At 48.3% G+C, this 25,399-nt stretch overlaps 3 protein-coding genes across 5 annotated transcripts; 2 read left to right on the forward strand and 1 right to left on the reverse strand.

Moving 5' to 3' along the window:
• The first annotated feature begins 83 nt into the window (after positions 1-83).
• Positions 84-5,985, forward strand: LOC130906427 (solute carrier organic anion transporter family member 2B1-like). The gene is made up of 14 exons (XM_057820763.1): positions 84-108; positions 299-435; positions 1,872-2,009; positions 2,355-2,529; positions 2,600-2,833; positions 2,904-3,002; positions 3,070-3,200; positions 3,265-3,337; positions 3,421-3,585; positions 3,675-3,864; positions 4,233-4,377; positions 4,462-4,775; positions 4,840-4,960; positions 5,069-5,985. Exons 2-14 carry the CDS (start codon positions 391-393, stop codon positions 5,348-5,350), a joined length of 2,112 nt encoding a protein of 703 aa, XP_057676746.1. The 5' UTR covers positions 84-108; positions 299-390; the 3' UTR covers positions 5,351-5,985.
• On the reverse strand, positions 5,874-9,977 carry serpinf1 (serpin peptidase inhibitor, clade F (alpha-2 antiplasmin, pigment epithelium derived factor), member 1). 2 transcript variants are annotated; one of them, XM_057820769.1, is made up of 8 exons: positions 9,485-9,579; positions 9,347-9,404; positions 7,517-7,709; positions 7,135-7,290; positions 6,858-7,061; positions 6,659-6,795; positions 6,371-6,581; positions 5,874-6,290 (listed from the first exon to the last, which is right to left on the reverse strand). In XM_057820769.1, exons 1-8 carry the CDS (start codon positions 9,562-9,564, stop codon positions 6,040-6,042), a joined length of 1,290 nt encoding a protein of 429 aa, XP_057676752.1. In that variant the 5' UTR covers positions 9,565-9,579; the 3' UTR covers positions 5,874-6,039. The 2 variants fall into 2 exon arrangements, with proteins under 2 accessions (XP_057676752.1, XP_057676754.1); XM_057820771.1 differs by lacking the exon at positions 9,485-9,579 and adding an exon at positions 9,903-9,977 and having other exon boundaries at positions 5,876-6,290.
• A 1,668-nt stretch (positions 9,978-11,645) lies between these two features.
• LOC130907010 (Na(+)/citrate cotransporter-like) lies at positions 11,646-24,301 on the forward strand. 2 transcript variants are annotated; one of them, XM_057821819.1, is made up of 13 exons: positions 11,646-11,968; positions 14,730-14,858; positions 14,934-15,070; positions 15,133-15,299; positions 15,363-15,467; positions 15,793-15,964; positions 16,029-16,151; positions 16,263-16,463; positions 19,619-19,725; positions 19,794-19,915; positions 19,988-20,149; positions 21,771-21,908; positions 21,998-24,301. In XM_057821819.1, exons 1-13 carry the CDS (start codon positions 11,675-11,677, stop codon positions 22,124-22,126), a joined length of 1,986 nt encoding a protein of 661 aa, XP_057677802.1. In that variant the 5' UTR covers positions 11,646-11,674; the 3' UTR covers positions 22,127-24,301. The 2 variants fall into 2 exon arrangements, with proteins under 2 accessions (XP_057677802.1, XP_057677803.1); XM_057821820.1 differs by lacking the exon at positions 14,730-14,858.
• The last annotated feature ends 1,098 nt before the right edge of the window (positions 24,302-25,399 follow it).

A 25,399-nucleotide genomic window follows, 5' to 3' on the forward strand; every position in this document is an offset into this window, starting at 1 on the left:
AAGGTTGAAATTCCATGTGGCTCCTCCCACCCTTCAGCCCTCCTCAAACATCTTCATCTTGATGGTATCAAGCTGCTCCCCTTCACTATTACCACCATCGTCGCCACAGTGAGTATCTGTGATTTTTCTCTTTTCTGTCACTTTCTCCAGCTCGTGCAGTCACGTGATCGTGATCACGGTGGCCAAGGAGCCGTAGACCTTTGCACTACTTTCGCACCGCTATCAGAAAAACCCTCTCGACCGTAAAACTGACTACATTGAGCGAAAGCAAATTGATATTCCGCCACTGCTTCCTTAGTTCCCACCTATATATCAACCGCTGTATTGGCGAAGATCGTGTGACGTCACAACTTTGTGCTCCTCAGCCTCGGTGAGCGAGTTTCTTCCATCATGGAGGTCAAAGTCAGGAGCGGGAGTGTTTTTACCAGCATCAAGGTAACAATGACAACACTACACCCAAGAACCCCGTAACGCAAAAATCCATCCTGTTACGTAAGACGTATCCGTGTTCGCTACAACTTTGGAGCCTGTTGCCAGCTGGAAAGAAGAGTTCTTTTCCACAACTTGAAACTAAAATAGTCCCTGTTGCTGTTATACTGTGATAAATATGACCATCCGATATCAGTGAAACTACCGTTCGAGCCCTAGAATTTGCAAGTGAAGGAGGTAGGCACCGTCTAACTGTTTGCATTATTCTAACACACTCGATATAATAAAAAAAAGATTTATCCATAGTTTAATATTATTAATATAAGTTATAATACACAGAAGCACTCCTCACAAAGCAGGAGTCATCAGTACAATCCGTATCAGCCTTGCCTGATAAGCAAAAGAAAAGACGCGGTCGCCATCTCTTCGGTGGGGCCACGACACTCCGGCCTACCGAAGCAACAAACGAGAACAAGTTTGATAGTGCCTCTCAGACGTTAAGGCAGGCCCAACCTCCCACCTCAGTTGCCTTAGCAACCACGACCGAGCAACGAAAGGTGACGCGCGAACTTGACCGCCCAAACCCACAACAAAAGAATGATACTAAAACAACACCCTTCGCCTGGCCTGGCCCACCCCACCGCAGCCTTCAAAAGACTGAATGTTTAATTAATTGTAGTCATTTTTCTCGGGAACCTTTTGCTGACGTGTCCTAGGGTGACGCTGCCTCCCCGCATGAGTCTGTTTCTGTTTCGCCTTGCCGTTTGATCACTGTTGACCTGAATAAATTGTCAACTTCGGTGAGCCTTCTTTATACCTTTCAAAATGGAGTCAGTACAAAGGGTTAAGACGAAGGTGAACGCGCAAAGTTTTGCCTTTTGGCTGTGATGTCGGTGTTACGCCGGCCCGGGTCGGCGCGGCGGTTCGGCTGGCGCCATTCCGGCAGTCTGGCTAAAAGGTCAGATTCCTTCACGAACCAAAATGATGGACTTCCTGTTCAAGTTCACTGATGCTGACTTTTAGGCATCCTATTTCACTTGGTTGTCGGGGAATACTTTTCAGCCCTGCGATTTTCCTTTCAATGCAGTTTCAAATCCAAATGGCCAGCTTCCTGTTCAAAAAGTCCTTTTTCCTACATTCTGTTATAATAGTACGTAACCAGTTTGCATGGAAGCGCGCCGCACGACGCCATCCATAACGCCGCACGGTTCGGCAGTAGAGCGCGCCAACCGCTAGGCTAAAAGCCCAGGCTGGCAGCGCGCTCTCTTGAAGGCATCGCGCAACGGACCCGCGCGCACCTGGCCAATTTTGTCATTCGAAAGCATTGAGAATGGTATGAGTGGCTGAAGAAGAGCATCAAACACTGATTCCTCGAGGGCCTCGCGGCACAAGGCGTTCGGCGCTCCTTGTAACCTTTTTTTTTTTTTTTTTTTGGCGCGCAGGTGTTCGTGGCGTGTCACAGCGCACTGCAGCTGTCGCTGCTTCTGGTCTCGGGCTACATGAAAAGCTCCATCTCCACCATCGAGCGACGCTACGGTCTCTCCAGTCAGAAGTCCGGACTCCTGGCCGCCTTCAACGAGGTCAGCGGAGTGAGGCTTTTTGTCCTAAATCAGAATTGTAGGGTCCAGATCAACGGTTTTCGTCCTGAGAAAAGGTGTTCGTCTCAAGACGGAAGATGCGAGTCTCAGAAGAGGGCTAACTCGCTTTTATTCTGGAGAAAAGATTGACTCCTGAGGAGAAGGTTTTTATGCAAAGACTCGAGAAAGTTGGAGTCCAAAGAGAAAATTGTGCACCAAAGTGACGTTCGGTCCAGAGAGTTGCCTTGTTCTTGTCCTTATCCTGAAGGACAGTTCTAGTCCTTTCCTATATTTATCTAGCCTATCTACCGCTTACGTTTTACGTACGCGTCGGTCTTTGTCTCGTAGGTGGGCAACACGCTCCTGATCGTGTTCGTCAGCTTCCTGGGGAGTCGGGTTCACCGCCCTCGCGTCATCGGCTTCGGCGCTCTGCTGGCCTGTTTGGCCTCGTTGCTGATGGCGCTCCCGCACTTCCTGACCGGGCCGTACCGCTACGGCGACCGGCGCAGCGAGTACGCCGACCGTGAGTCCCGACCCGCTCGCCGTCAATAGCCTCGCCCTTTTTACAGAGCCGTTCTCGCCGGTCCCGCCAGCGACCCGGAACGTGTCTGACCTGTGCCGGCCGGACGGCGGCCTCCCTGTCGCCGCCGCACCGTCGTCCGATCGGACGAGCTGCGTCGGGCGGGAGAGCGCCGCCCACCAGGGCGTCTACCCTCTTCTGCTATTTGCTCAGCTGCTGCTGGGCGTCGCTTCCGTGCCCGTGCAGCCTTTCGGCATCTCTTACATCGACGACTACGCCGGCCGGAAGAACTCGCCGCTCTACCTCGGTACCGAGCCGCCTCGCCTCCTTCGCTATAACTCGTGCGCTCGACGCTCTCGACGCCACGTTTATTTCAGGAATCCTACTGGCCGTCACGGCCATCGGCCCCGCGTTCGGGTTCCTCAGTGGCGCCTTCATGCTACGATTCTACGTCGACTTTGACAAGATGCCCGCAGGTCTGCGCTGTTCGATGTTTGTCCACAGTAACTGTAACCGTGACGGGACCCTGTACGCGTGTGACAGATCAAGTGGAGTTGGATCGCGGTGACCTGCGCTGGGTGGGTGCCTGGTGGCTGGGTTTCCTGGTGGCCTCCTGTCTCCTCTTCTTGGCGGCGCTGCCCTACTTCTTTTTTCCCAGGAACATGACCCCAAAGGTCAGTTCAGGGCACTTCAACGTGTCCTAACGGGGCGATCTTCACGCTGCCCGTTTCTGCGCAGGATGAATCCGAGTCAGACAAAAAGCTTCCGTCGGATATTTTCCAGGAAGTCGGCCTTCTTCGCTTCCTTAAAAGTCAGTTTCTGTTTCCCGTGCGACGTCTGGTCAGCTCGTCCGGTCCGGACGCGGTTCCTCTCACGCGTGCGTGTCGCTCCTAGGTTTTCCCAGCATGTTGTGCCGGACCCTGCGGAGTCCGGTCTACCTTTTGGTGGTTTTGGCCCAGGTCAATCTGGCCGCCATGGTGGCCGGCCTCGCCACGTTCATGGCCAAGTTCATCGAGAAGCAGTTCAGCCAGACGGCGGACTTCTCCGCCGTGATTATCGGTGCGTGAGTCTTTGACTCGTAAAACCGACAAACTGTCTGTTCGATTCGCAACCTGTGGTATTCACGTTCTTTCTCGTCTTCCGCTAAGGCGGCGTGTGCATCCCGCTAGCCGTGCTGGGAACCGTCCTGGGCGGAGTCCTGATGCGCCGATGGTCTCTCGGCGTCGGCGCCGCCGGAAAGTTCTGTGCCGCCGCGATCGCGCTCGGCCTTTTATGCGGCTTCCCGCTGGTCTTCACGGGTTGCCCCACTCAGCAGATCGATGGAGTCTTCCCGCCTCGGTACCCGCGCTGCCGCAAACGATGCCAAAACCGGTAGCGACGCGTAGACCAGGGTTCACTAAATCCGGAACTCGGTGCCACTTTTCCTGTCGTGTTTTCCATGTCTCCCTACTCCAACACACCTGAATCAAAATCATCAGGATCATTATCAGGCTTCTGGAGAGGTTGCTGATGACATAATCATTTGATTCAGGTGTGTTAGGGGAGAGAGACGTGGAATACACGACAGGAAAAGTGGCACCGAGGTCCGGATTTAGTGAACGCTGGCGTAGGCGATCCGACGACGGCCGAACTAACGAGGCGACGAAACGGGAACAAAAAAAAAAAAAAAAAAACTGCGGCTAAGCTGGAATTTGTCTTTTTGTCAGGCGTGAGATGCCGCTGTGCAGCTCGGCGTGCCGGTGCTCGGAGGATTCCTTTCGTCCGGTGTGCGCTTCGGACGGCGTCGAGTTCACGTCTCCGTGTCGGGCCGGCTGCCTCGCCGCGGAAACGGACGGCGCCGACAAAGTGGCGGTAAGGGACGTTCAAACGTTAAGCCTCGACGGCCCGAGGGAGGAGCCGGACCGTGACGCCTCGTTCTCGCGTCTTTCCGCGCAGAACTTCACGGACTGTCGCTGCGTGGGCGGGGGCGGCGGCGGCGGCGGCGGCTCGGCCGCGCCCGGAACGTGCGGCGGCGGGTGCGGCCGCCTCCTGTTGCCCTTTGTGGTCATGATGGCCGTCACCTGCTTCACGGCGTCGCTGTCCCAGACTCCGTCCTTTGTCATGATCCTCAGGCGAGAAAATTCACAAAACGGACGTCGAGCCGTCGCCGCGGCCGCTTACTCGCACGTGCGTGTTTACATACAGGACGGTGTCGGCGCGGGACAAGTCGTTGGCGGTGGGCGTCCAGTACATGCTCTTCAGGGTTCTCGGTGAGTTGTCGCGGCGATCGAACGCCTGACCTAGCGGGAAACCGGGCGTGTCGTGTGCCTTCAGCCTTCATGCCGTGCCCGGTGGTGTACGGCTCGGTCATCGACACCACGTGCGTCCTGTGGGACAGGAAGTGCGGCGAGCAGACTTCCTGTCTCTACTACAACTTGGACCGCTTCAGACACAGGCCGGTGGCTTTCACATTCAAAGAAGTGTTGCCATTCTGCGTTAAGTACCGAAAAGGCCTAACGGTGATAGATCATTCATTGTCATCTCTCGACGTTTGTACGTGCAGGTTTTTGGGTGTCCAGGGTCTCTTCATGTGCGGGGGTCTGATTTGCTTCCTCCTGACCGTGCTGGTCCTGCGCAAAAGGGGGGCGGCCGACCGGGGTGTGTACGAGCTGGCCGACGAGCGCGCCAAAGAAGAGGAAGTGAATCGAGGACGCACCTGAGGAGGACCCTGCATTTCTCCCCTATCCTCGATGTCCTTTTTAGATCCGCGTACCCTACTGATAGTAGACGTCCGACATACTACACTAGTAGGGCGAAGGATATCGAGGACATGAAGAAATGCTGAAGTAGCAAAACATCAGACGCCGATTCCACTTCCTCTTTGTCACGCGCAAATCCGCCGACATCCACCAGGGGAACTGATTCCAAATCCAAACGACGTGCAAATGTCACGCAGCAATAATCTTGTGTCCAAAGAGTTTGTGTGAAAGAAGCCTGGGTATGGAAGTCTTTCTTTCTGTCTATGTGTGCGTATACATACTGTACATGGTTGGGTGACCACGGATGTTTGTGGGTTTACTTTGCTCGGTGAGGGTGTTTGTTCTTTTCCCCCGATGTTGTTCATTTCCCTCTTTGTGGACTCAAGGAGAGGAAGGGAGGAAGCGTTTTCCTTTTCCGGACGGACCTCAGGAATGTGACGATCAAATCAAAACCACATGGCAAGCGCGCACTCCTCACAGATGGGAGGAGACGAGAGCGTGTGCCTGTGAAAGTCTTCCTTCTGTTTTCTGTTGTTGAATTCCAATGTTTTTGGTTGTTTTTTTTTATTTGCATTCTTAACCAACCACAGTGTCATGTTAGACGGTAAAGTTGACAAATAAAGATGTTATACAGTCGAGCACCTTTTGTTCCATTGCCGTGTTTATTGAATCACGGTACGGAAACGTGGCACGTGAAAATGATCTTTTGGTGTAAAAATCCCCTTTCGTCCTCACCGCCCTCCTAGGACCCGCTAAGAGCGCACGCTAGCCGGCGTTACGCGGTTAGAGCTTTAGGATCGACGACCCTCCCGATGAGGAGCAAGGCCCCCGAGGACTCGTCGCGAATAAGGAAGAGGAAAGGGCGGTCCACGCGGTAGCTCAGGTGAGCGGTGGCGGAGGTGGCGGGCGGCGGCGCGTCTCCCTCGGACGCCGTCTCCATCACCACCTTGTGATTGACGGTGACCAGCTTGGCGGCCTGCGCGGCGATCTTCTCTAAATCCTGATCGGCCATCCAATCGGCGAGGCCTGCGGAGGGGAGGAGAAGCCGAGATGACTCGGGCCGGATCCGTCGACCTCACTCCGTAGCCTTCCCGAGCGAGACTCACCGATGTCGGGGAGCAGCGTCACCAGGTCCGTGGCGTAGCTGAACTTGAGGACGGGCAGGGCGAGGGTGACGTGCGCGGAGTGTAGCGTGGTGCTCAAGTCTTGCACGAACTCGGCCGTCAGCGTGTCCTCCAACGCGGTCAGGTTGGTGGTGACTTCCTGAGGCAGGAAGACGAACATGCTCACTTGGTTCCGCAGGAGGATCTGCGCGATCTGCGAGGAGAAGGCACAAAACCCGGGTTAGACGGGACGTCCGGCCGGCCGGCGGACGCGCGACCCTCCCTTCGTACCGTGCAGCTCAAATCTGAGTCCACGCCCATTTTGACGGGGTAATTTTCCTGCTGCATCACGGGAACCCGAACCGGCGCTTTACCCTCCTGCTGGAAGTTCTGCAACGACGGAGGTCGGAATTCCGTCGCCCACGTCCCTGGTCGACCAGCGCGCCGTCGTCAGGGGTCGTCGCCGTCTTTGATATCTTTGGATTTTTACCTTGGAAGAAGGCGCCGGCCACGGCGTTGACTCCCGGGTTTCGGGGCAGGGGCTTGGCCAGGACACGCGCCACCTTGTCGCCGGTCTCGGCGGCGACCCAGTCGTTGATGTCCTTGGTGTCTTTGCCGCCGCCCTGCAGGGCTTGGGGTCGAACGCCGTATTGCCGCTCCACGGCCGTGAAGAAGTCTTGCTTGAGGCGCAGGCCTGGGAAAAGGAACGACGTCGGCGGTGAAAAACGGCTGTCGAGAGCGGCCCGTCCGACGCCCGGCACACGTACGTCTGGCAAGGTAGAGTCGGGCGGCGGCGCTCAGTCCTTTGTTACCCGTCTTGAGGGACGCCAGCAGGTCTTTCAGGGTGTCGTGCAGTCGAGGGTCCTGCAGGGTGTGGTACCTCAAGGCCCGGAACAACTGTCCCTGGGCACGCTCGGACGCGCCTGCGGACCCGAGGACATTAGCCCGGCTCGCCGTGGTAGGCGTACCGTGAGCGCAAATAAATCACCCGTACTGCACAAATAACACCGACTCCGAAAAGACATCAATGGAGACACCCCGAAGCCGTCCTGAACAAAAGCCACCCCGAATTCCATCCCAAATACCCTGATCCCACCATCCATCTCAAACGGACCCCCGGCACGCAAGGTTTACGTCCCGGATCCTCACCCATGGCCACCTGAGTGAGGACCGCCGAGACGGCGATGGGCGCCAAGAAGACGTTGGCCTTGTCCTGGCGAGACGCCAAGGCGCGGAAAAGGTTGTAGCCGAAGTCTGAGGTGGCGGCGGCCATTTTGGCGGTGGGCGTGGTGAAGAGCTCCACGTGTTCCGCTTCTTCTTCCGGCGGCTCGTCCGTCTGCGCCTGTGCGGCAACGGCAAATAAAAAGGACAATTCTTGGAGGGACCCTTTTCTGTCCTATGTTGGAAACACAGATGTGGATTTTTGAAATTCACCAGAATTTGCGATTTTTATGCCGGGCCCGAGGATCGTCCGCTAGTGCAAGGGCGTAGGTTTGGTCTCCACATTGGTAGGGACGATATAACAGCATAACCTGCATGTATACACCACTATTTTTGCTGGGGACGGGACACTTATAAGACCAAACAGACTAGGTGAATGGGGGTCAGGGCTACATTTCTCACCAAAATGAACCTAATTGATTGATAGGCCGATACTAACTTTCATGTGTATTGGTTCAGGTGATACACCGTTTGATTCAAACCTTTGTTTTCAAAAACTACTAAAGAAACAAACTTGCAGAATAAATGTCTGGATTTTATTAGCAAATTTCAAATTGTAATATCTGAACACAAATTACATTAACATACACGAAAAATAAAAAACAATCATCAATTAACTATCTATAATGGGGTAATCCTTAGTTCACTACATTTCTTACAGTTTAGTTACCGTTAACAGTAGAAAGCATATGGGAGGATATTTCTCTCCATGCAGCTTCCTCCTTGAGTTCGAGAAATTCACACAGATTAATGTTATGCTAACTTTGATGCAGATTGGACTTTCAGTATCAAAATTTGTGGTGTGTTCTCCACCTCCGCGACATTGATGTCTTTTTACATTACTGACAGTGGCTGCTGCTGGCGGGAAAAAAACTTCTAATATCCCTCGTCTTCAAAGGGGGCGGGGAACAGGGCCTATACACAAACTATGCGGCTGCTTAGGGCCCCTGACCACTAGGAGGCCCCCAATCTGGGAATTGTTTAATTTATATTCTATTTTGTTTACTACAGTTTGCTTTATTTGACTTTTGTGAGTTTTGATACTTAATGCCAAGCTTTAAAAAATGCTTCTTTCTTTTCCCTCTTTTAAAAAAAGGTTTGGCACTATCTACTGTAAGTACTGACAATCATTTGGGGTGAGAAGTTTGAAGTATGCAGTGCAACACAATCTGATTGATATACAAAATATGGACGTATGGCTTGGATTGCATGTATGGGTTTCACAGTACACTGTGACGAAATGTTGGGCCAAAAATATGGGCCCCTTTGCACTATTTTGCTTAGGGCCCCCAAATGGCCTGGGCCGGCCCTGGCGGGGAAGGTGGCATGTTGTACTTCTGTTGGTCCGCGAATGTGTGTGTGTGTGTGTGGGGGGGGGGGGGTCAAGTCATCAGCCAATCAAACGTGCATTTGAGGGAAAAAATGGACTGGCACATTCAGCAAGTGAAAAGGGGTCAATGTAAGTCTGAACATAATGAAAGTACTGTAATGTAGCATCAATTCTATCCTTACAACATATAGGAAGACAATCTAAAACTGAACTCCATATATATATCATGCAAATAGGGTTCCTTAAGAGTTGCTGGCGACAATTTGAGCATCCTGAAAAGTTGCTCCCTATGAAAACCTACGCCTTTGCATTAGGGCTATCACTTGTGTAGTTGAGTTTTTTTCCCCTATATGTAAAAAGTGGGGGAAGTCCCCCCCTTGAGCATCCATCCATTTCATCATGGCATCAATTCACCGTGTCGACGATACCTGAACCGCGACCGAGACCAGCAGGCCCCAAAGGAGAATGGAGGTTATCTTCGTCATCCTGAAACACACACACACCGAGGTTAAAGTGGTTTTGCGTTCCAGTCAACAAAACCCTTTTTGATAAGCATCTTGACGCACGTGCTCGTCTTCGTTATGGAACAAAAGTATGGGAGATTCCAAAGTGAAAAAAAAACATGTTTGCGCGCCCTGCGGGTCATCGCCACCAGAACGCACGCACGCACGCACGCACGCAGCCAACTAGATCAAAGTGCACGTGGCACATTTAATGCCACAAAGTAGAAACCATGGAGCTATCGTTGATTTTTGCCATTGACGCCCATAGACGTCCAATCCATTTGGACTGATTGGAGGGCCAGCCTGCAACATAGTGTCAAGTTACTCGTGCAGATGGTGACGTTAGCCCTGGAGAAAAGCATGCAGGTCAGCGAGACAAAATATCCCAAAAGTTCGACTTAAGAGCTGGCCGCGACGCACAGACGTCATTAAGGTAAACGAACCAAGTAATTAAGCGATTGGTCAACATGCATGCACTCACCTCGCAGCAGCGTCGCTCGTTCGCTCGCTCGCTCTCGACGGACGGACGGACGGACTGCGCTCCACGTCGGCGCGCGCGCGCGCACGCCGGCTCGCCCCCGAGCGGGGACGCGCTGTCAACACCGGTCATAAAAAAATCTATTTGGGGGGGGAGGGTGACAATATATTTTGTATCCCGTGCAAGACCATTTTTCAAAAAGTTGAAAGCAAGAGCGTAGGTTTGGTCTCAACATTGGTAGGGACGATAAATGTGTACACTTTTTGCTGGGGACGGGACATTCATAAGACCAAACCGATTGGGTATACATTTGTCAAAAATAGCTGGTTACTACATAAAAATGAAAAGATTTTATAGAAAGTCATTTTTCAAAATGCTTGCTTCATATAATGGAAATTTACAGTGGTTGGGTTTTTTGGGTTCAAATATGTGTATCGGCTGCTAAAATAAATATTTTCTAAAATGATGTAGAAAATACATTTGGATTAATGAATAAATGCACAGTCCAATTAAAGTTGACAGTAGAAAACATACAGGAAGACACCTCTCTATAAGCAGCTTTTACTCTAGTTTTACAGGTTAGCAAGTTCACACAGTTTAATAACTGATGCAGGTTGGACTTTCAGTAGCAAAATTAATGGTGTGTTCCCCACCTCCACAACATTGACAGCCTTTTACATTATACTGGCTGCTGCCGCTGGCCGAAAAAAAAATCTAGTACCCCTCCTCTTCAAAGGGGGCAAAGGAGGCGTCATATTATTGACATGTATTTCTGTCGGGATTGTGTGAATATGGGGGTTCCATTCGTCAGCCAATCAAACGTGCATTAGAGGGAAAAAATGGACCGGCACATTACGCAAGCGCAAAGGGGTAAGTCTGAACATAATGAAAGTAATTCACTTAATAATGATAGGGTCAATTCTATCCTAACAACACAAGGGAAGACAATCTGAATGACCTTTCTAGCTGAACTCATTGTATAATGCAAATAAGGTTGCTTAAAAGTTGGTGGGGACAAGTTGAGCATCCTGAAAAGTTACTAGTGTTATGTCCCTACCGTCCCTAGGCAAACCTAGGCAGGGCCGGCCCAGGCCATTTGGGGGCCCTAAGCAAAATAAGGCAAAGGGGCCCATATTTTTGGACGAACATTTCGTCACAGTCTACTGTGAAACCCATACATGCAATCCAACCCATACAGTACGTCCATATTTTGTATATTAATCAGATTTTGTTGCACTGCATACTTCAAACTTCTCACCCCAAATGATTATCAGTACTGACAATAGATTGCGCCAAACCTTTTTCTAAAAGAGAAAAGAAAGAAGTTAAGGAAGATCTTTTATTTTTTTAAAGCTTGTAATCAAGTATCAAAACTCACAAAAGTCAAATCAAGCAAACTGTAGTAAACAAAACAGAAGCTGCTGGCAAAATCTTCCGTAGCAAGTGGCAAAAGATTTCCAATCCATTTGGACCTCAAATGGATTGGACGTCTATCGCATTTATTGGACGTTGACGTTTGAAAATGAATGTTAAAAAACCCATTTTTCCGCTTTAATCCATGAGATTGGAAGGGCGAAAATAATGCCCGTTTAAAACTCTGACCGCGACTATACCAAAAGTGTCCCTTAGGTGGCGGCAGACCGACGCCAATTTTACATTTCGCTCAAGAAGCCTTCATTGACGGACGCGCTCCTTTCTCTCATTGGTCCATGATTGATTTCCTCATCATGATTATTCACTCACCGAGATAGGTCAGCCGATTTTACACGTCATCGATGGATGAAGACCGGCGGCACGGCACGCGGTTGTTCAACTTTATTCTCACTTGCGAGCGTGCCTTCGTCAGCGGGTTCATATTTGAAGTGAAAAAGAAGATCGAGACCGTAGGTCGAGGCCGCTCCATCCATCCATCCATCCATCCATCCATCCATCCATCCATCCATTGGTTCGAAGTGATGGCGGTCCTTCCGCTCCGCGTGCGAACATTTCGCGCGTTGTGGCGACTGAAGAGCGTCTTCATCCTGTCGTCGGGCCCCTTGCTCCTGCTGCCGCTCGCTCTCAGCACCAAGGTCAGAAGCCGTCGGCTTTGTTTTCAGGATCTGGATCGTCTATCAAAACAAACGAATCCTTCTCATCACGAGTGGGTTTTACTCAAAATTTGAACTTTTGAGTTTAGGAGGAATCAGGAGTTGCTTTCCCCCTAAACTATGAGTTTTTAAATGTATACTTGGAAGTTTCTTTTTGAACATGTTTCAATTTGAAAGGTTTCTTATACATGTAAAGCCACGCGTGCACTCTTCATTGTTTAGAAAATGTCAGCACGCTCATTCAACATGTCATGATATATATATATATATATATATATATATATATATATATATATATATATATATATATACTGGACTGTCTCAGGAAATTAGAATACACAATATTCTAATTTTTTGAGACAGTCCTGTGTATATATACAGGACTGTCTCAGCAAATTAGAATACACAATATTCTAATTTCCTGAGACAGTCAGGAAATTAGAATATTGTGTATTCTAATTTCCTGAGACAGTCCAGTATATATATATCTATATATCTATATATCTATCTATCTATCTATCTATCTATCTATCTATCTATATATATATATATATATATATATATATATATATATATATATATATATATATATATATATATATATAGTATTTCCAATCAACTCCCGAAGCTGCATGAATGAAACCAATTCAGTAGACCAAAACATGCAGGCAAGTTTTTTACCCAGGAACAAAAAAGTGAAAGTCGCATCAAATTGAAAAACATTCTTCCTAAAAAGCATCATTTGGACTTCGCGACCAACTAAAGGGGGGTCGGCAACCCGTGGTTTGAGAGCCGCTCTTTAGCGCTGCCCTCGTGGCTCCCTGGAGCATTTTCAAAAATGTTTGAAAAATGGACAAAGACGGTTGAGGGAAATATATTTTTTTCTTTTCAAATGGTTTCTGTAAGAGGACAAAAATGACACAAACATTCTTAATGTTTTCCAATGCTGTATAAATGTGTAGAAGAAATATCCACATTTCCGTCAACGGAGATTTGCGTCGTAGCCCGCGACACACGTTTCTATCAGCAGGGCGGGATACCGGGCAGATGGCTATCGTAAACAACCTGTTGGCAGCCGAGTACCCAGTTGGGAGTGAGAGAAAAAGTGTGATTCCATTACTTCTGAAGAACTTAAGCTAGCTTCATACCGCACCAATCTGATTTTTGGGTGTTTTTCCCGACTCGAGTCAGGCATTCACTTGATGGTCTGAACGGGACAAGTCGCATAGAAGCGGACCGTTTCGAATCCGATCCGGGTCACTTTCGTATGTGGTTTCAATCCGATCCGGGCCACATTTTTCCCGAATGTGGCGGGCGCTCTGAACTGTCAAGTCTCCCAAATTGGAATACACCCAGCAATGACGTCAGCAAAGAGCGAGAGAGACCGGGCGCTACGGTAGCGGTGTAGATGTGCGTTAGCCCCTAGCTCGCCTTGAACGTGGCTTTTGGGGAAGGGTCGGGCTTGACAACAGTCATAAAAAAATAAATAAAATGGGTTGAGGATAAGCCTGAGAATGCTCAAGATTTCTTAGTCACGGCTGAGAGTCGGGGCAACTGTCCCTATGTGTGTGTGTGTGTCATGCACGGACAGTGCGTGCGTGCGTGCTATTGATCCATATCAACTTTGAATATAAGACTAAACAGGGATTATTAATGACTGCTATTGGTGCCTTCTTTTTGGAAATCAAAATATGATCACTCTGGAATGACATACAGCTAGCATGTGTGGTCATTTGTTTTGATGCTTCTGCGCAGACTTCAAAAACAAAACCAAGATTATAAAGAAAATCAAAGACATGCCCAGATAAGGGGCTTGTTATGCACGTTCCGTGTTGTTTTTCAAAACTTCAAAATAAAAATGACATCAGAAATGGGATTTCTTGATTGCATTTCTATCATTTCCTAAAAGCAATGAAACAATTCATTAATATTGTAATGAATTTAAACTTGAGGTGGCATCATACAACAGAGTAGTCACGTGGTGCGTTGGCTGCACTGCAGGGAAAACAATCATGAAGGCTCATTATGTATTTGTAGCCAATTTTAGCCATTTTGATAGTAGGCTAAAGTAGCTCATTCAGATACATACAGAATGTGTTGCCTATAAGGCTTTTCATTTTTTGCAGCTCCAGACATATTTGTTTTTTTGGTCCACTGTGGCTCTTTCAACATTTTGGGTTGCCGACCCCTGAACCAAAGGTTGTTTTGCTCCCACGCGAGACATTTTCTTTCCGTACAATCTGATAGGTTTCACGTGCACACGTATACGTATCGCTTGTCACTTTGCCAGCGGGATCTCAAAACAAAAGAAAGAACGCATGCGGCCTGCAGGGATGAAGGTTCACAGTTGGACTTTAGATCAACAAGTGTCACATTTTCCCTTTTTTCCCCCCTCTAGCCTTCTACCAGCGGTACTAAGCAAATTCAGTGTTCAAGCACCCCTTTTTTTAGGAGCGTGTAACGGGTACACGCAGGTCCATTGTGGAGCCTGGAAACTCCTTCATGTAAGGACACTAACGGCTGCGCCGTTGGCTCGAGCTTTATTGGCGCAGTGGTTACCGTCCTTTCCTGCCGAGTTGAAGCGTCGTGGCGCGCGGGTTCGCGTCCCGGCCTGGTCAGAGGTGGGAGCGGAACGCGGGGCGGCGCTGACACACACACAGCAGTTACAAGCGCATACGCTTCAACTTAACCGAGATCCTTGAAATCAAGCCTATTGATCGGTGCGTGCGCTCCATCTCCGTAGGAAGCCGCGTGCGCGTACGTCATCCTGCTGATGGCGCTGTTCTGGTGCACGGAGGTTTTGCCGCTGGCCGTGACGGCGCTCCTGCCGACCGTCTTGTTCCCCGTGCTCGGCATCATGCGGTCCAAAGATGTACGCGCAAGACACGCGACGTCCGCACCGCACGCACGCCTTCTGGGTTTCTAAAGTATTTTTGCGCGGATGCAGGTGTGCATGCAGTACCTGCGCGACAGCAACATGTTATTCGTGGGCGGCCTGATGGTGGCGGTGGCCGTGGAGCACTGGCGTCTCCACAAACGCATCGCGCTCAAAGTTCTTCTGACGGTCGGCGTCAGGCCCGCTTCGTGAGTGCGTATAGACCCCGGTGGCGGGCGACGTCGAGGTCTGAGCGTCTGCCCGGATGTAGGTTAATGCTGGGCTTCATGGCCGTGACGGCCTTCCTGTCCATGTGGATCAGCAACACGGCCACGGCCGCCATGATGGTGCCCATAGCGCACGCCGTGCTGGAGCAGCTGCATCCCCGCGAACGCCCGGACGCTTCCGTAAGGGAGCCCGACGCCCCGGCGACGACCGGTAAGTTGTCGCTCCCCCATCGGAGACTTTCGGGATCGGTTCGATAGTTACTCTCTCCGGCAGGGGAAAGAACGGAAGAAGGCGAAGCTCCGGCGACCGACCCCGAAGACGCGACGGCCTCGTCGTCGAAGCCGCCCCCGCAAGACGAGCCGCCGTCCGCGGCGAAAGGTCAGAGGGCAATTACGGGTAGGGTTGCCACCTGTCCCTTAAAATAAGGAACAATCCGAAATTGGGAATTCAATGTTGCGTTCCGTATTGAACTAATACGGAATATAAACGAATAGATACATTTCTATAGGAGTTTTTGGGATGTCCCTTTTTTTCTCTGCCTGTGCAGCTTTGGGCACGAGGGGTGCATCCCGTATTTCTTATTTCTGAAAGGTGGCAACCCTAATTACGGGGCGACCGACGGCGAGTCCCGTCACCGAGAACGCGGCCTCTCGCTTTGAAAGTCTCACTCCCGGATCGTGCGCTCATGAGCGTTATTCCTCAGCCCATTGCGCGCTGGAGGTGGAGGAGAACAATGATGAGGACGACGCGGACGGGGAAAGAAGGCGCTTGAGCAAAGGTCTGCTGCTCAGCGTGTGCTACGCCGCCAGCATCGGCGGCATCGCCACGCTCACGGGAACCGGACCCAACCTGGTCCTGCTGGGCCAGATGAACCAGTGAGTCGCTAACGCGCCCCGCGGCCGGCCAAACGGCCGATGGTGACGGTGCGACGTCTCGCAGGCTATTCCCGCAGAGCGGCGGCGTGGTCAACTCGGCGTCGTGGTTCGCCTTCGCCTTCCCCACCATGATGTCGATGCTCACGATGGCCTGGCTTCTGCTGCGGCGAGTCTTCGTCGGAACGAGGTCAGCGACGGCGTTTCGTCTTCGACTATAGGTTTTGAGACGCTCCGACGGACGTCTCGAAACCTTTGAGCGTGCGCGCGACGTCACGCGTGCTCGTCGATCCCCATGCAGCCCGGAGCGCGGGTCGGGGCGAGAGGCCGAGGAGCGAGCGGCCCGCGCCGTCATCGCCGAGGAACACCGGCGGCTGGGCGGCATGACGTACGGCGAGACCAGCGTGACGGCGCTCTTCCTCCTCATGGTGGCGCTGTGGTTCACGCGGGAGCCGCGCTTCGTCCACGGCTGGGCCTCGCGCACCTTCAACGCCCGAGCAGAGTCAGTAACCTCGTTTGGTATCTCGCACGTTCGGCTCCGTCCCTTTTCGGCTTCGTTCGCCGGTTGACGTCATCTCGCAGTCGTCGGGTGACCTTTCTACCGCATTCCGTGTAAACACCGACGAAGGGTCACACGGCGTACGGTCGTGTTTGTCGTTTCAATATTTGCCTTTTGCTGTGACAGGAAGTGAACGTGACCTTACTGCTCCGCAAACAACGACGGTCCACCATGTCACCAGTGATATTTTGGAACCCTCAAAATTCAACTTTGCCACCAGCGCAAAAAAATCTAATCATTACTATCAATCGTTAGTAAATCGTCAGCTATTGTTGAAACGTTTTATGTTTGAACGCGAAATAGCAAAAGACAGAATAACGCCCCGATGAAAAAGGTGCTGGTAAAAAGACTTTCCGCCGTACCGTATAACACTAGTCATGGACTTCATAATACTTGACAGGACACGGGATTGACACGGGCCAATCCTTAGGGGGCTTACTTTCAAATATTTTCAAAACCAAAGCTGCTACCGACCTAAAACCAAAAGAGGCACCTACCTTAGCCATATATGAGTCTCCATGAGCAGCAGCATCCAAAAATTCAAATTCCCCTATAAAATCCTGATTATTTTTTTATACAAGTACAACAAAACTTAAAATGGCTATAAAATTCTCAGATTTTACACGAGATGCACAAAAATCACCAAACGCAGAGATAATCACCTCTATTTTCAGGATCAACAGCAATATTTAACATATCATACAAGTTTTTGCCCATAATAGCAACTTTTTTTTTTTCAACAGATAATAAATCACTCATTTTTCACATCAGAAACTTGAGGAAAACATGCAGAATAAACTATAATAAATAGATTATTGATAAATTGTATACACAATCACAACTTATTGTACAATAGAATAGAATCACCCTTTATTGTATACAATGAAATTGTGGAGCGTTTCCCTTTACTGTGCATTGTAAATGAAAATCTCAAAAGTGACTTGCAAGTATAAAATCGAAATAAACAAATATAAAATGCGTATGTTCAGGAAGTGCAAATAATCCATGTGAATGAGCAGCGGTTTGAAAGTTAATGCTTTGAATAATGTAGGTGAGAAGGTATTGAACATAAATAAATAAATAATAAATATTGTGGACTATTGCTTTGTTTTCCGGTCAGCTTCCTCAACTTGTACAAGTCTCTGTTCCTCGCCATTTCCTTTCTGCCGGTCTGCCACTCTAAGGCCTGGTACGTCCTCGCTTCGAAAGTCAAATCCCTGGAGAAGTTGGCACCAAAACAGTTGAAGAGGGACCTCCGGGAACTCCGGCAGGTGCTCTTGTGCTTCCCGCAGCGACATTCCGAACGACGCCGCGGGGAGAGATGGCCGCTTGAGGACCGCCAGGCCCGGCCCATCTCCAGGTCTCCCTTGTCCTCTGGAACATCTCCAGGATGTCGGCCCCGCGTGTTCTCGTGTTCCTCCTCGCCCGTGCGACCGTGTATGGGTTGAAGACCGCCACGATGAGCCTGACGCTCTGCTTCTCGATCGAAGAGCGCTCCAGCACCTTCTGGGTCAACTTGTAGCCGGCCTAGACACTTTTAGTTCTCCCACCTGGCCGGCACCTTCCGGTTCGAGAATCGGGCCGTCCTCATCCTCTCGGGCTCCTAAAAAACATGTTTGTTTTCGAAAGATAGGTGTTTTGATTCCTCTTTTTTATAAAGTGAATAATGCCGGTCACTTACCCCAGCCCCAGGACACCTGGGCAGCACCATACAGCCGTTGTTGTAGAAGATGATGTAGATGTTCTTCCAAAGGCGCACGGGGTCAAAGTAGACGAAGATCTGCTTGTTGCCGTCAGCGTAGGGGTTGGTGAAGGTTGTACAGAAAGTTATTAGATTGAAATTTTACGTCAAATAAAACACGTAAAAGCTGATCGTTTTAAAATATGGATGCAGACATTTCTACAATAAAATCTAGAGATACAAAATCCAACATGGCCACCGTAGCAAAACAAGGAGGTTTTTACGTTGAATTTCTTGTGAAGAAATGCTCAAATCCCCCAAATCTTTATAGATGTGGACGTAAAAGATTCTCGATTCTTGGTTAAAAGCAAAAGAAACCGTGCAGGAAGCATTGACTTCACGTAAAAACGGCTTGTCTTTTTCACTCTGGCGCTGCCTTCCTTACCAAAAGTCTGTAGCAATGAGGTTTTTACGTTGAACGTCTTGTGAATGCTTAAATCCCTGAATTCTTTATGTATATGGGCGTGAAACAGTCTGGATTCTTGATTAAAAGCAAAGCAAACGTGCAGTTTGGTTCACTTTAACTTAAGTCTGTGTAAGAATGAAGCTAGTCCGTTAGCTTTGCTATGATAATGTGGCTGCCAAAATGGCGTTTTCCGTTCAAAATAAAACTAAATTCTTCGTAGATATGGACGTAAAACATCTTGGTTTGTTGACGTGGTTGCAGCTCAACGTTGCATTCGTAGGAAGAATTGACGGAGAATAAGTTGTCTTTTAGCCAAAACTTGGCATGTTTAATTTCCACTGACATGCGGCTACATCCTCTCTCATTGCTGTCTTCACAGGCAATCCCACAAGTAAACAAAGTCAAACACAAAGAAGTAATAAATGTAGCACTTTAGACATTTAAGTCCCATCCTGCCATCTTGTGGCGAAAAGATAATATGTCAATAATAACAACCAATAGAAGCATTATTTCCACATCAACTGAGGACACAAAACATTTCCTCCACCATTTCTCTCAACATGGTTCTTGGTTAAAAGCAAAAACCGAGTAGTTATTTTACATAAATTTGTCGAAAAATGACGCCAATGGCTCCCATTGATTTTTTTCACGATGTTCAAAATGCATGCATTGTACAAAAAAATATAATAATGACCTTGAATCCTCAAACAAATCACTCCTGAGACAATCCTTGTTGTTTGTATGCGGTCCAGATTTCGCACATTTTCAATGTACTTTCACCCGAGTGTTCAAAAGTATGTGTGAGAGTCATTCCCATCGACTTGAAATGAAGTTGACTCACACAGCCCCCTACGGGCCCGGCGGTGTGCGGGCGGGCCGTACCGCAAATGTCCTGTCAATGGTTATGACGTAAATGCGCTAGTCCTATTGGACCCATATGAATTTCTGCAGGTACGTGACCGACGCCACGGTCTCCCTGATGGTGGCGCTCTTGTTGTTCGTCCTGCCGTCCCGGCCTCCCAAATACCTCTGCTACTGGAAGGAGCATTCTAATCCGGGTCAGCGACACGCAGACGCAAACCGATAACCCGGGGCGAGCCGTAAAGTTTCCTTTCTATCCGATCAGAGGGGGAAGCGTCCGGAGGCCCCGCCCCTCCGCTGTTGACGTGGAAGGTAGCGCAGGCCAAGATTCCCTGGAACATCGTGCTGTTGCTGGGCGGCGGCTTCGCACTGGCCAAAGGCAGCGAGGTGAGCGCGAAGGTGGCCGAGTAAGAGGGAGAGTCGCTAACCGCGACCGATGTTTGCCCGCGCGCGGCTCAGGAGTCGGGCCTTTCGCGCTGGTTGGGCTCCCAGATGACACCGCTGGACTCCATACCTCCTTGGGCCATCACCGTCGTCCTGTGCCTCCTCACCGCCATCTTCACGGAGTGCGCGAGCAACGTTGCCACAGCGACGCTCCTACTGCCCGTCCTGGCCTCCATGGTAAATACGACAACCGTCTCTCCTCCTTTCTTGCCGGATCTGTTTTTCTCAAACTGCAGTCCTCTTCAAAGTACAACCTTCACTGTGGAGCGGACCCTCGCCTACGGGCGGGCTCGAAGCGGGCTATGTTATCCTCTCTCGCAACTAGAACATATTAGGGGACTGAAACCGTTTCTCGTCATTACATTGGGACTACAGCAGTCACTTCTGATGACACTCAACACTAGGCACCGAAAGTTCCTTTGGGTACTTTCTGGCGAGTCCAGTGTCGTATCTAAGGACAAGTACCTTCTTTTTGGACAAGAACCATCTCTCTGGGTGGTCTCTTCTGAGACTCTTTCCACAACAACTTTCTCTTGAGACTTTGAAGCTTTCTCTCAAGTCTAGTGCCGTGTTTTTTTATAAAAAAAAAAAAACAACGACAACATCTCTCTTTCTCTGAAGGCTAACAACTCCTTTAAGGACAGGAACCTTCCCTGGAGGCAAGAACCTACTTAGCTTCTTTTGCAAGGACCAGACGCAAGAACGTAGCGCAAGCCATAACATCTAAATTGTCTCTAATCGCCTCTCGGGACTAGAACATATTAGGGGACTGAAACCATCTCTCGTCATTACATTGGGACTACAGCAGTCACTTCTGATCAGACTCAACACTTGGCACCCCAAATTTCTTTGGGTACTTTCCCATGAACCTTTCTCGCGAGTCCAAGGACAAGTACCTTCTCTTTGGTCAAGAACCATCTCTCTGGGTGGGTGACATGTTACTCCTGACTCTTTCCACAACAACATTTTTGTCGTCTTTTTGGATTTAAAAAAAAAAACAAGAACATCTCTCTGAGCATCTTTCTCTGAAGGCTAATAACTCCTTTAAGGACAAGAACTTTCCCTGGATGCAAGAACCTACTTAACCTCTTTCGCAAGGATCAGTCACAAGAACGTAGTTCAAGTTATAACATCTAAATAGTTCAAAGTGAACACGGCGGTTTTCATTTCGACAGGCCGCACGAAAACAGAGCAGGGGGCAGTGCGACGCTGATTTCCGCCAAGGTCATTGACCTTTGTTTTTTTTCTCTAATGCGACAGTGACGTATCATTGATGCTCCAACTGTAGAGGCGAAGACAGGAAAATGGAGAAGAGAGAAGCCACAGCGCAAATGTTTTCCATGTTGCCTATGTTGCGTGCGCCGACATTAGCGTTGGAGTATACACAATGAGCTAGGAGAGCGGGACTGCAGCAGGGGGGGCTATTAGCGGGCTGTCTGTCTGTCTGTCAGTCATCTCCTTCCCTAAAAGACCCCGCTTGCCTGGGACCGGGACCAGAAGGCCTTCATGAGGGTACGCAGTTTATCTCTGATGGAAACGGCAAATTGTTGATGTTCTAGCAAGTAAAGTGTCCTATGAAGTGCTAAGGGTCCCTGTGGTGCCAAAGGGGCTTTTACCTTCTGTCCTAAGACCGGAAACTCATCTCCGCACCAGAACATTAACTGGAGACTAGAGCCTCGACTTGGGACTAGCACCTCTCTTGGGCGAACCTTCTGGCTGTCTGTTTTCTTTTCAACATCGATGATCATCGGATGAAAAGTCTTGTTGTTTACTGTCTTTCTTCATCTTTGTTCCGCAGTCCCAGTCGATAAGCGTGAATCCCTTGTACGTGATGATCCCGTGCACTCTGAGCGCCTCCTTCGCCTTCATGCTGCCGGTGGCCACGCCCCCCAACGCCATCGTCTTCTCCTCGGGCTTCCTCAAAGTGGCCGACATGGCGAGTCCGCCTTCGTCGTAATATCGATGACGAGCCGGCCGCGCGCGCGGTAGCTTCCGGTAACGCGCTCCGCTCCTGTGCCCCCGCAGGTCAAAACCGGCGCGGCGATGAACGTCATCGGCATCGCGTGCATCAGCGTGGCCATCAACACGTGGGGACGCTTCTTGTTCTCGCTGGACTCCTTTCCCGAGTGGGCCAACGCCACCGCGCCCATTTAGCCCCGCCCCCTTCACCGCCGACAAACTTCTTTCGTCCGTCTTTGATATGCTTATGTTTTGATACAAATGACAGTTTCGTCAATAATCTATTGTTTGAATTTACTGAGAGAAGAATTTTATGAATGATTGAACACATCAATGTTATTTTGAATGTTGACATGGTTGTTGTCGATGACCATTTTGGTTGTTTTTCACTTCAAACGTGACTTGTTGTCTCAAACTTTGTACATACGTATACTGTAACATTCTAACACTTTTGTGAGCTTGGGAAAAAAAATTCACACAAAATGCTCTCCATCGACGATCCTTTTCAATGGTGTCTATTTGAAAGTGGTGGACAGCCTGATCATATTTACTGTATCTTCCAAATTGAACTCTTTTTCCCTAGGTATTTTCCATATTGTTGTCATAATGCATTATGATCATCCCGGTGTCGCGTATAGAGATTCAGCTAGATTCACAGCTAAAGAAGAGAACATTTTTGGAGAGCGATTGACTGAGCGAACGAGCGAGCTTTTTTGTTTTCTTTTTTAATTTCAACAATACAAAGATACAAACAGATCATACAAGACAGACAGCACACTTTTTTTTTAAGTATGAAAAAATCAACAAAAATAAAGGAGGCACATTGTACGCACCGTCCTACACATGTCAGAAATACTATAAAGGCACTTCAAATTTCACGTTAAAAGAAAAAACAAACTTCAGGTCAATTGAAGAAAGCTCGCTGAAATACTTTTTTTTAAAATCGCTATTCGAATGCTTCAGAGCATTTACTGTATATAAGAATTTCTGTGCGCATTTGGAAACCCTCATTTTGTGTCTCCAAAGAGCAAGATAAGATCAACGACAGACAAACTTTAACATCAAAGTTTGTGACGATGACTTTTGGAATGATAACAATAGGCCAAGGGCGTAGGTCTGGTCTTAACAATATAACAGCATAACCTGCATGTACACTTTTTGCTGGGGACGGGACATTAAGAAGACCAAACAGATTCAGGGCTACATTTCTCACAAATATGAAGCTAATAATTGATAGGCTAATGACCATAGAAATGAAATAAAAATTGGGGACAAAGGGATAAACCTTGGTTTACTACATTTCATACAGATTAGTTAACGTTAATAGTAGAAAACACAAAACCACTTCTCTCTAAGCAGCTTCCTACTTGAGTTTTGCAGGTTAGCAAATTCACATACTTTAATGTTATGTTATGCTATGACTGTTACATGTTATGAATCTAATGCAGGTCGGACTTTCAGTTGGAAAACCAGTGATGTGTACCCCAATTCTACAACATCGACGTAGCTGCTGCCGCTGGCCGAAAACAACTTCGAATATCCCTCCTCTCTGAAGGGGGCGGGCTGTGAGTGCATGTGCGTGTGTGTGGTCGGGGCGGGGTCAAGTCATCAGCCAATCAAACGTGTGTTTGAGGGACAACAGTGGCGCCACCCCTATAAATTGGTTGGCCACCCCGCTTGCCAGTATATTGTTAGATTGTTGTAGCATCAATTATGGATTTCATCCCAAATGAATGCATTTATTTTGTTTTGTTAAATGTAGGGCTGTCAAATTTATCGCGTTAACGGGCGGTAATTATTTTTTTTAAATGAATCACGTGAAAACATTTATCGCAATTAACTCATTCGCGGGACGACTCATTCACGCATTGCTGCAAACAGCCTACAATGGCGCCGTATTACATACATACAGAGATGAGAGGCAGTGTCACGTGAGTGGAGTAGATACAAGCATTCATTGGGGCAGTGCTTTTAATTGGCAAAAACTTTGTCATCTCTCCCACAGCAACTATAAATATTGTAGGAAGCGACGTGGGGAAGAATGACAGGGAGTTGATCTTTTTCTTAACACCCTGTAGTGTACCCAACACAGAGAAAATATAGCATTGTTAGTCACCACACACAGTCATGGTTGCACCACCTCCCATCATGCATTTGGGCAGAACAGTTAAGTCGCTACAGTATCAGTTACTGAAAGCTCAACAAATACACTAGCTGGCAATATTTAGTCACAATATACAAACCCACATTTATCCTTTAAGAATTACAAGTCTTTCTATCCATGGATCCCTTTCACAGAAAGAATGTTAATAATGTGAATGCCATCTTGTTGATTTATTGTTATAATAAATACGGTACTTATGTACAGTATGTTGAATGTATATATCCGTCTTGTCTTATCTTTCCATTCCAACAATAATTTACAGAAAAATATGGCATATCTTAGAGATGGTTTGAATTGCGATGAATTACGATTAATTAATTTTTAAGCTGTGATTAACTCGATTAAAAATCTAAATCGTTTTACAGCCCTAGTTAAATCTTATGCCTAATATATACATAACACAATAAAACAGAATTGTTGTGGAACTCAAAATGTTGACTGGACAGTTATGGACTATGCACAATAAATCATTAGTAACATCAAATATTACACAATACACCAAAGCATATCAGTAGCTGTGTCCTTAAGTCTTTCTGATAGTTTTCCCCTGACCTTTTTACTGCAATAATATAATGAAAACCTGAAATTATGGCTTTTAGTTTTGGCCACCCCAAAATTTTAAGTGGCCCCATCTGGCCACCCCTATGAAAAATTTCTGGAGGCGCCACTGAGGGACAAAAATGGACTGGCACATTCAGCAAGGGAAAAGGAGTAAATGTAAGTCGGAACATAATAAAAACTTAATAGTGGTAGGGTCAATTCTATGGGAAGACAATCTAAAACGGAACTCATTATAAAATGCAAATAAGGTTGCTTAAAAGTTGGTGGGGACAATTCGAGCATCCTGAAAAGTTGCTCCCTACCGTCCCTATGCAAACCTACGCCCTTGCTTGGTTCTTTCAGAAACGTATTTCTCAAAATATATCATATGTAGGGTTGAGAATGATAGAAAGTGAACTGCGTTCAACATCAATGTCAGTGAACTTGGCAATCGTAATGTTGTCGTTCTTTTCTTTCATTTGAAATGCAAAATTGAAAGGGGCTTTACGCCACTTCTGGTCCAGAAGAGAACGTCCCGCTAGGAGAAATTTGGTTCTAACCGTGAAGATTATTCACATTCCAGAAATGTTTCATTTTTCGGTCAGGGTGGACAAATGGGACCACTTTCAAATCTTGGGGTGGCACACCAAAAATAAAAGCCATCATTTCAGGCTTGGATGATGTTGTTGTAGTAAGGCCAGCAGAAAACTGTCAGAAAGACTTCAGGACACGAGTACTGATATAATTTAGTAACTTGAAATATA

Source organism: Corythoichthys intestinalis, chromosome 18 (assembly GCF_030265065.1).
Source record: "Corythoichthys intestinalis isolate RoL2023-P3 chromosome 18, ASM3026506v1, whole genome shotgun sequence".
Classification (NCBI taxonomy): domain Eukaryota; kingdom Metazoa; phylum Chordata; class Actinopteri; order Syngnathiformes; family Syngnathidae; genus Corythoichthys; species Corythoichthys intestinalis.

Coding starts and splice junctions, on each gene's coding strand:
- LOC130906427 (XM_057820763.1), top strand. CDS start 391: ATGGAGGTCAAAGTCAGGAGCGGGAGTGTTTTTACCAGCATCAAG. Junction 3,201..3,264: donor CCAGGAACATGACCCCAAAG/GTCAGTTCAGGG, acceptor GTTTCTGCGCAG/GATGAATCCGAGTCAGACAA. Junction 3,865..4,232: donor GATGGAGTCTTCCCGCCTCG/GTACCCGCGCTG, acceptor TCTTTTTGTCAG/GCGTGAGATGCCGCTGTGCA.
- serpinf1 (XM_057820769.1), bottom strand. CDS start 9,564: ATGACCCGCAGGGCGCGCAAACATGTTTTTTTTTCACTTTGGAATCTC. Junction 7,291..7,516: donor CCTCACTCAGGTGGCCATGG/GTGAGGATCCGG, acceptor TCGGGTCCGCAG/GCGCGTCCGAGCGTGCCCAG. Junction 6,796..6,857: donor GGCCGGCGCCTTCTTCCAAG/GTAAAAATCCAA, acceptor CTGGTCGACCAG/GGACGTGGGCGACGGAATTC.
- LOC130907010 (XM_057821819.1), top strand. CDS start 11,675: ATGGATGAAGACCGGCGGCACGGCACGCGGTTGTTCAACTTTATTCTC. Junction 11,969..14,729: donor CGCTCGCTCTCAGCACCAAG/GTCAGAAGCCGT, acceptor CCATCTCCGTAG/GAAGCCGCGTGCGCGTACGT. Junction 15,300..15,362: donor CGACGCCCCGGCGACGACCG/GTAAGTTGTCGC, acceptor TCTCTCCGGCAG/GGGAAAGAACGGAAGAAGGC.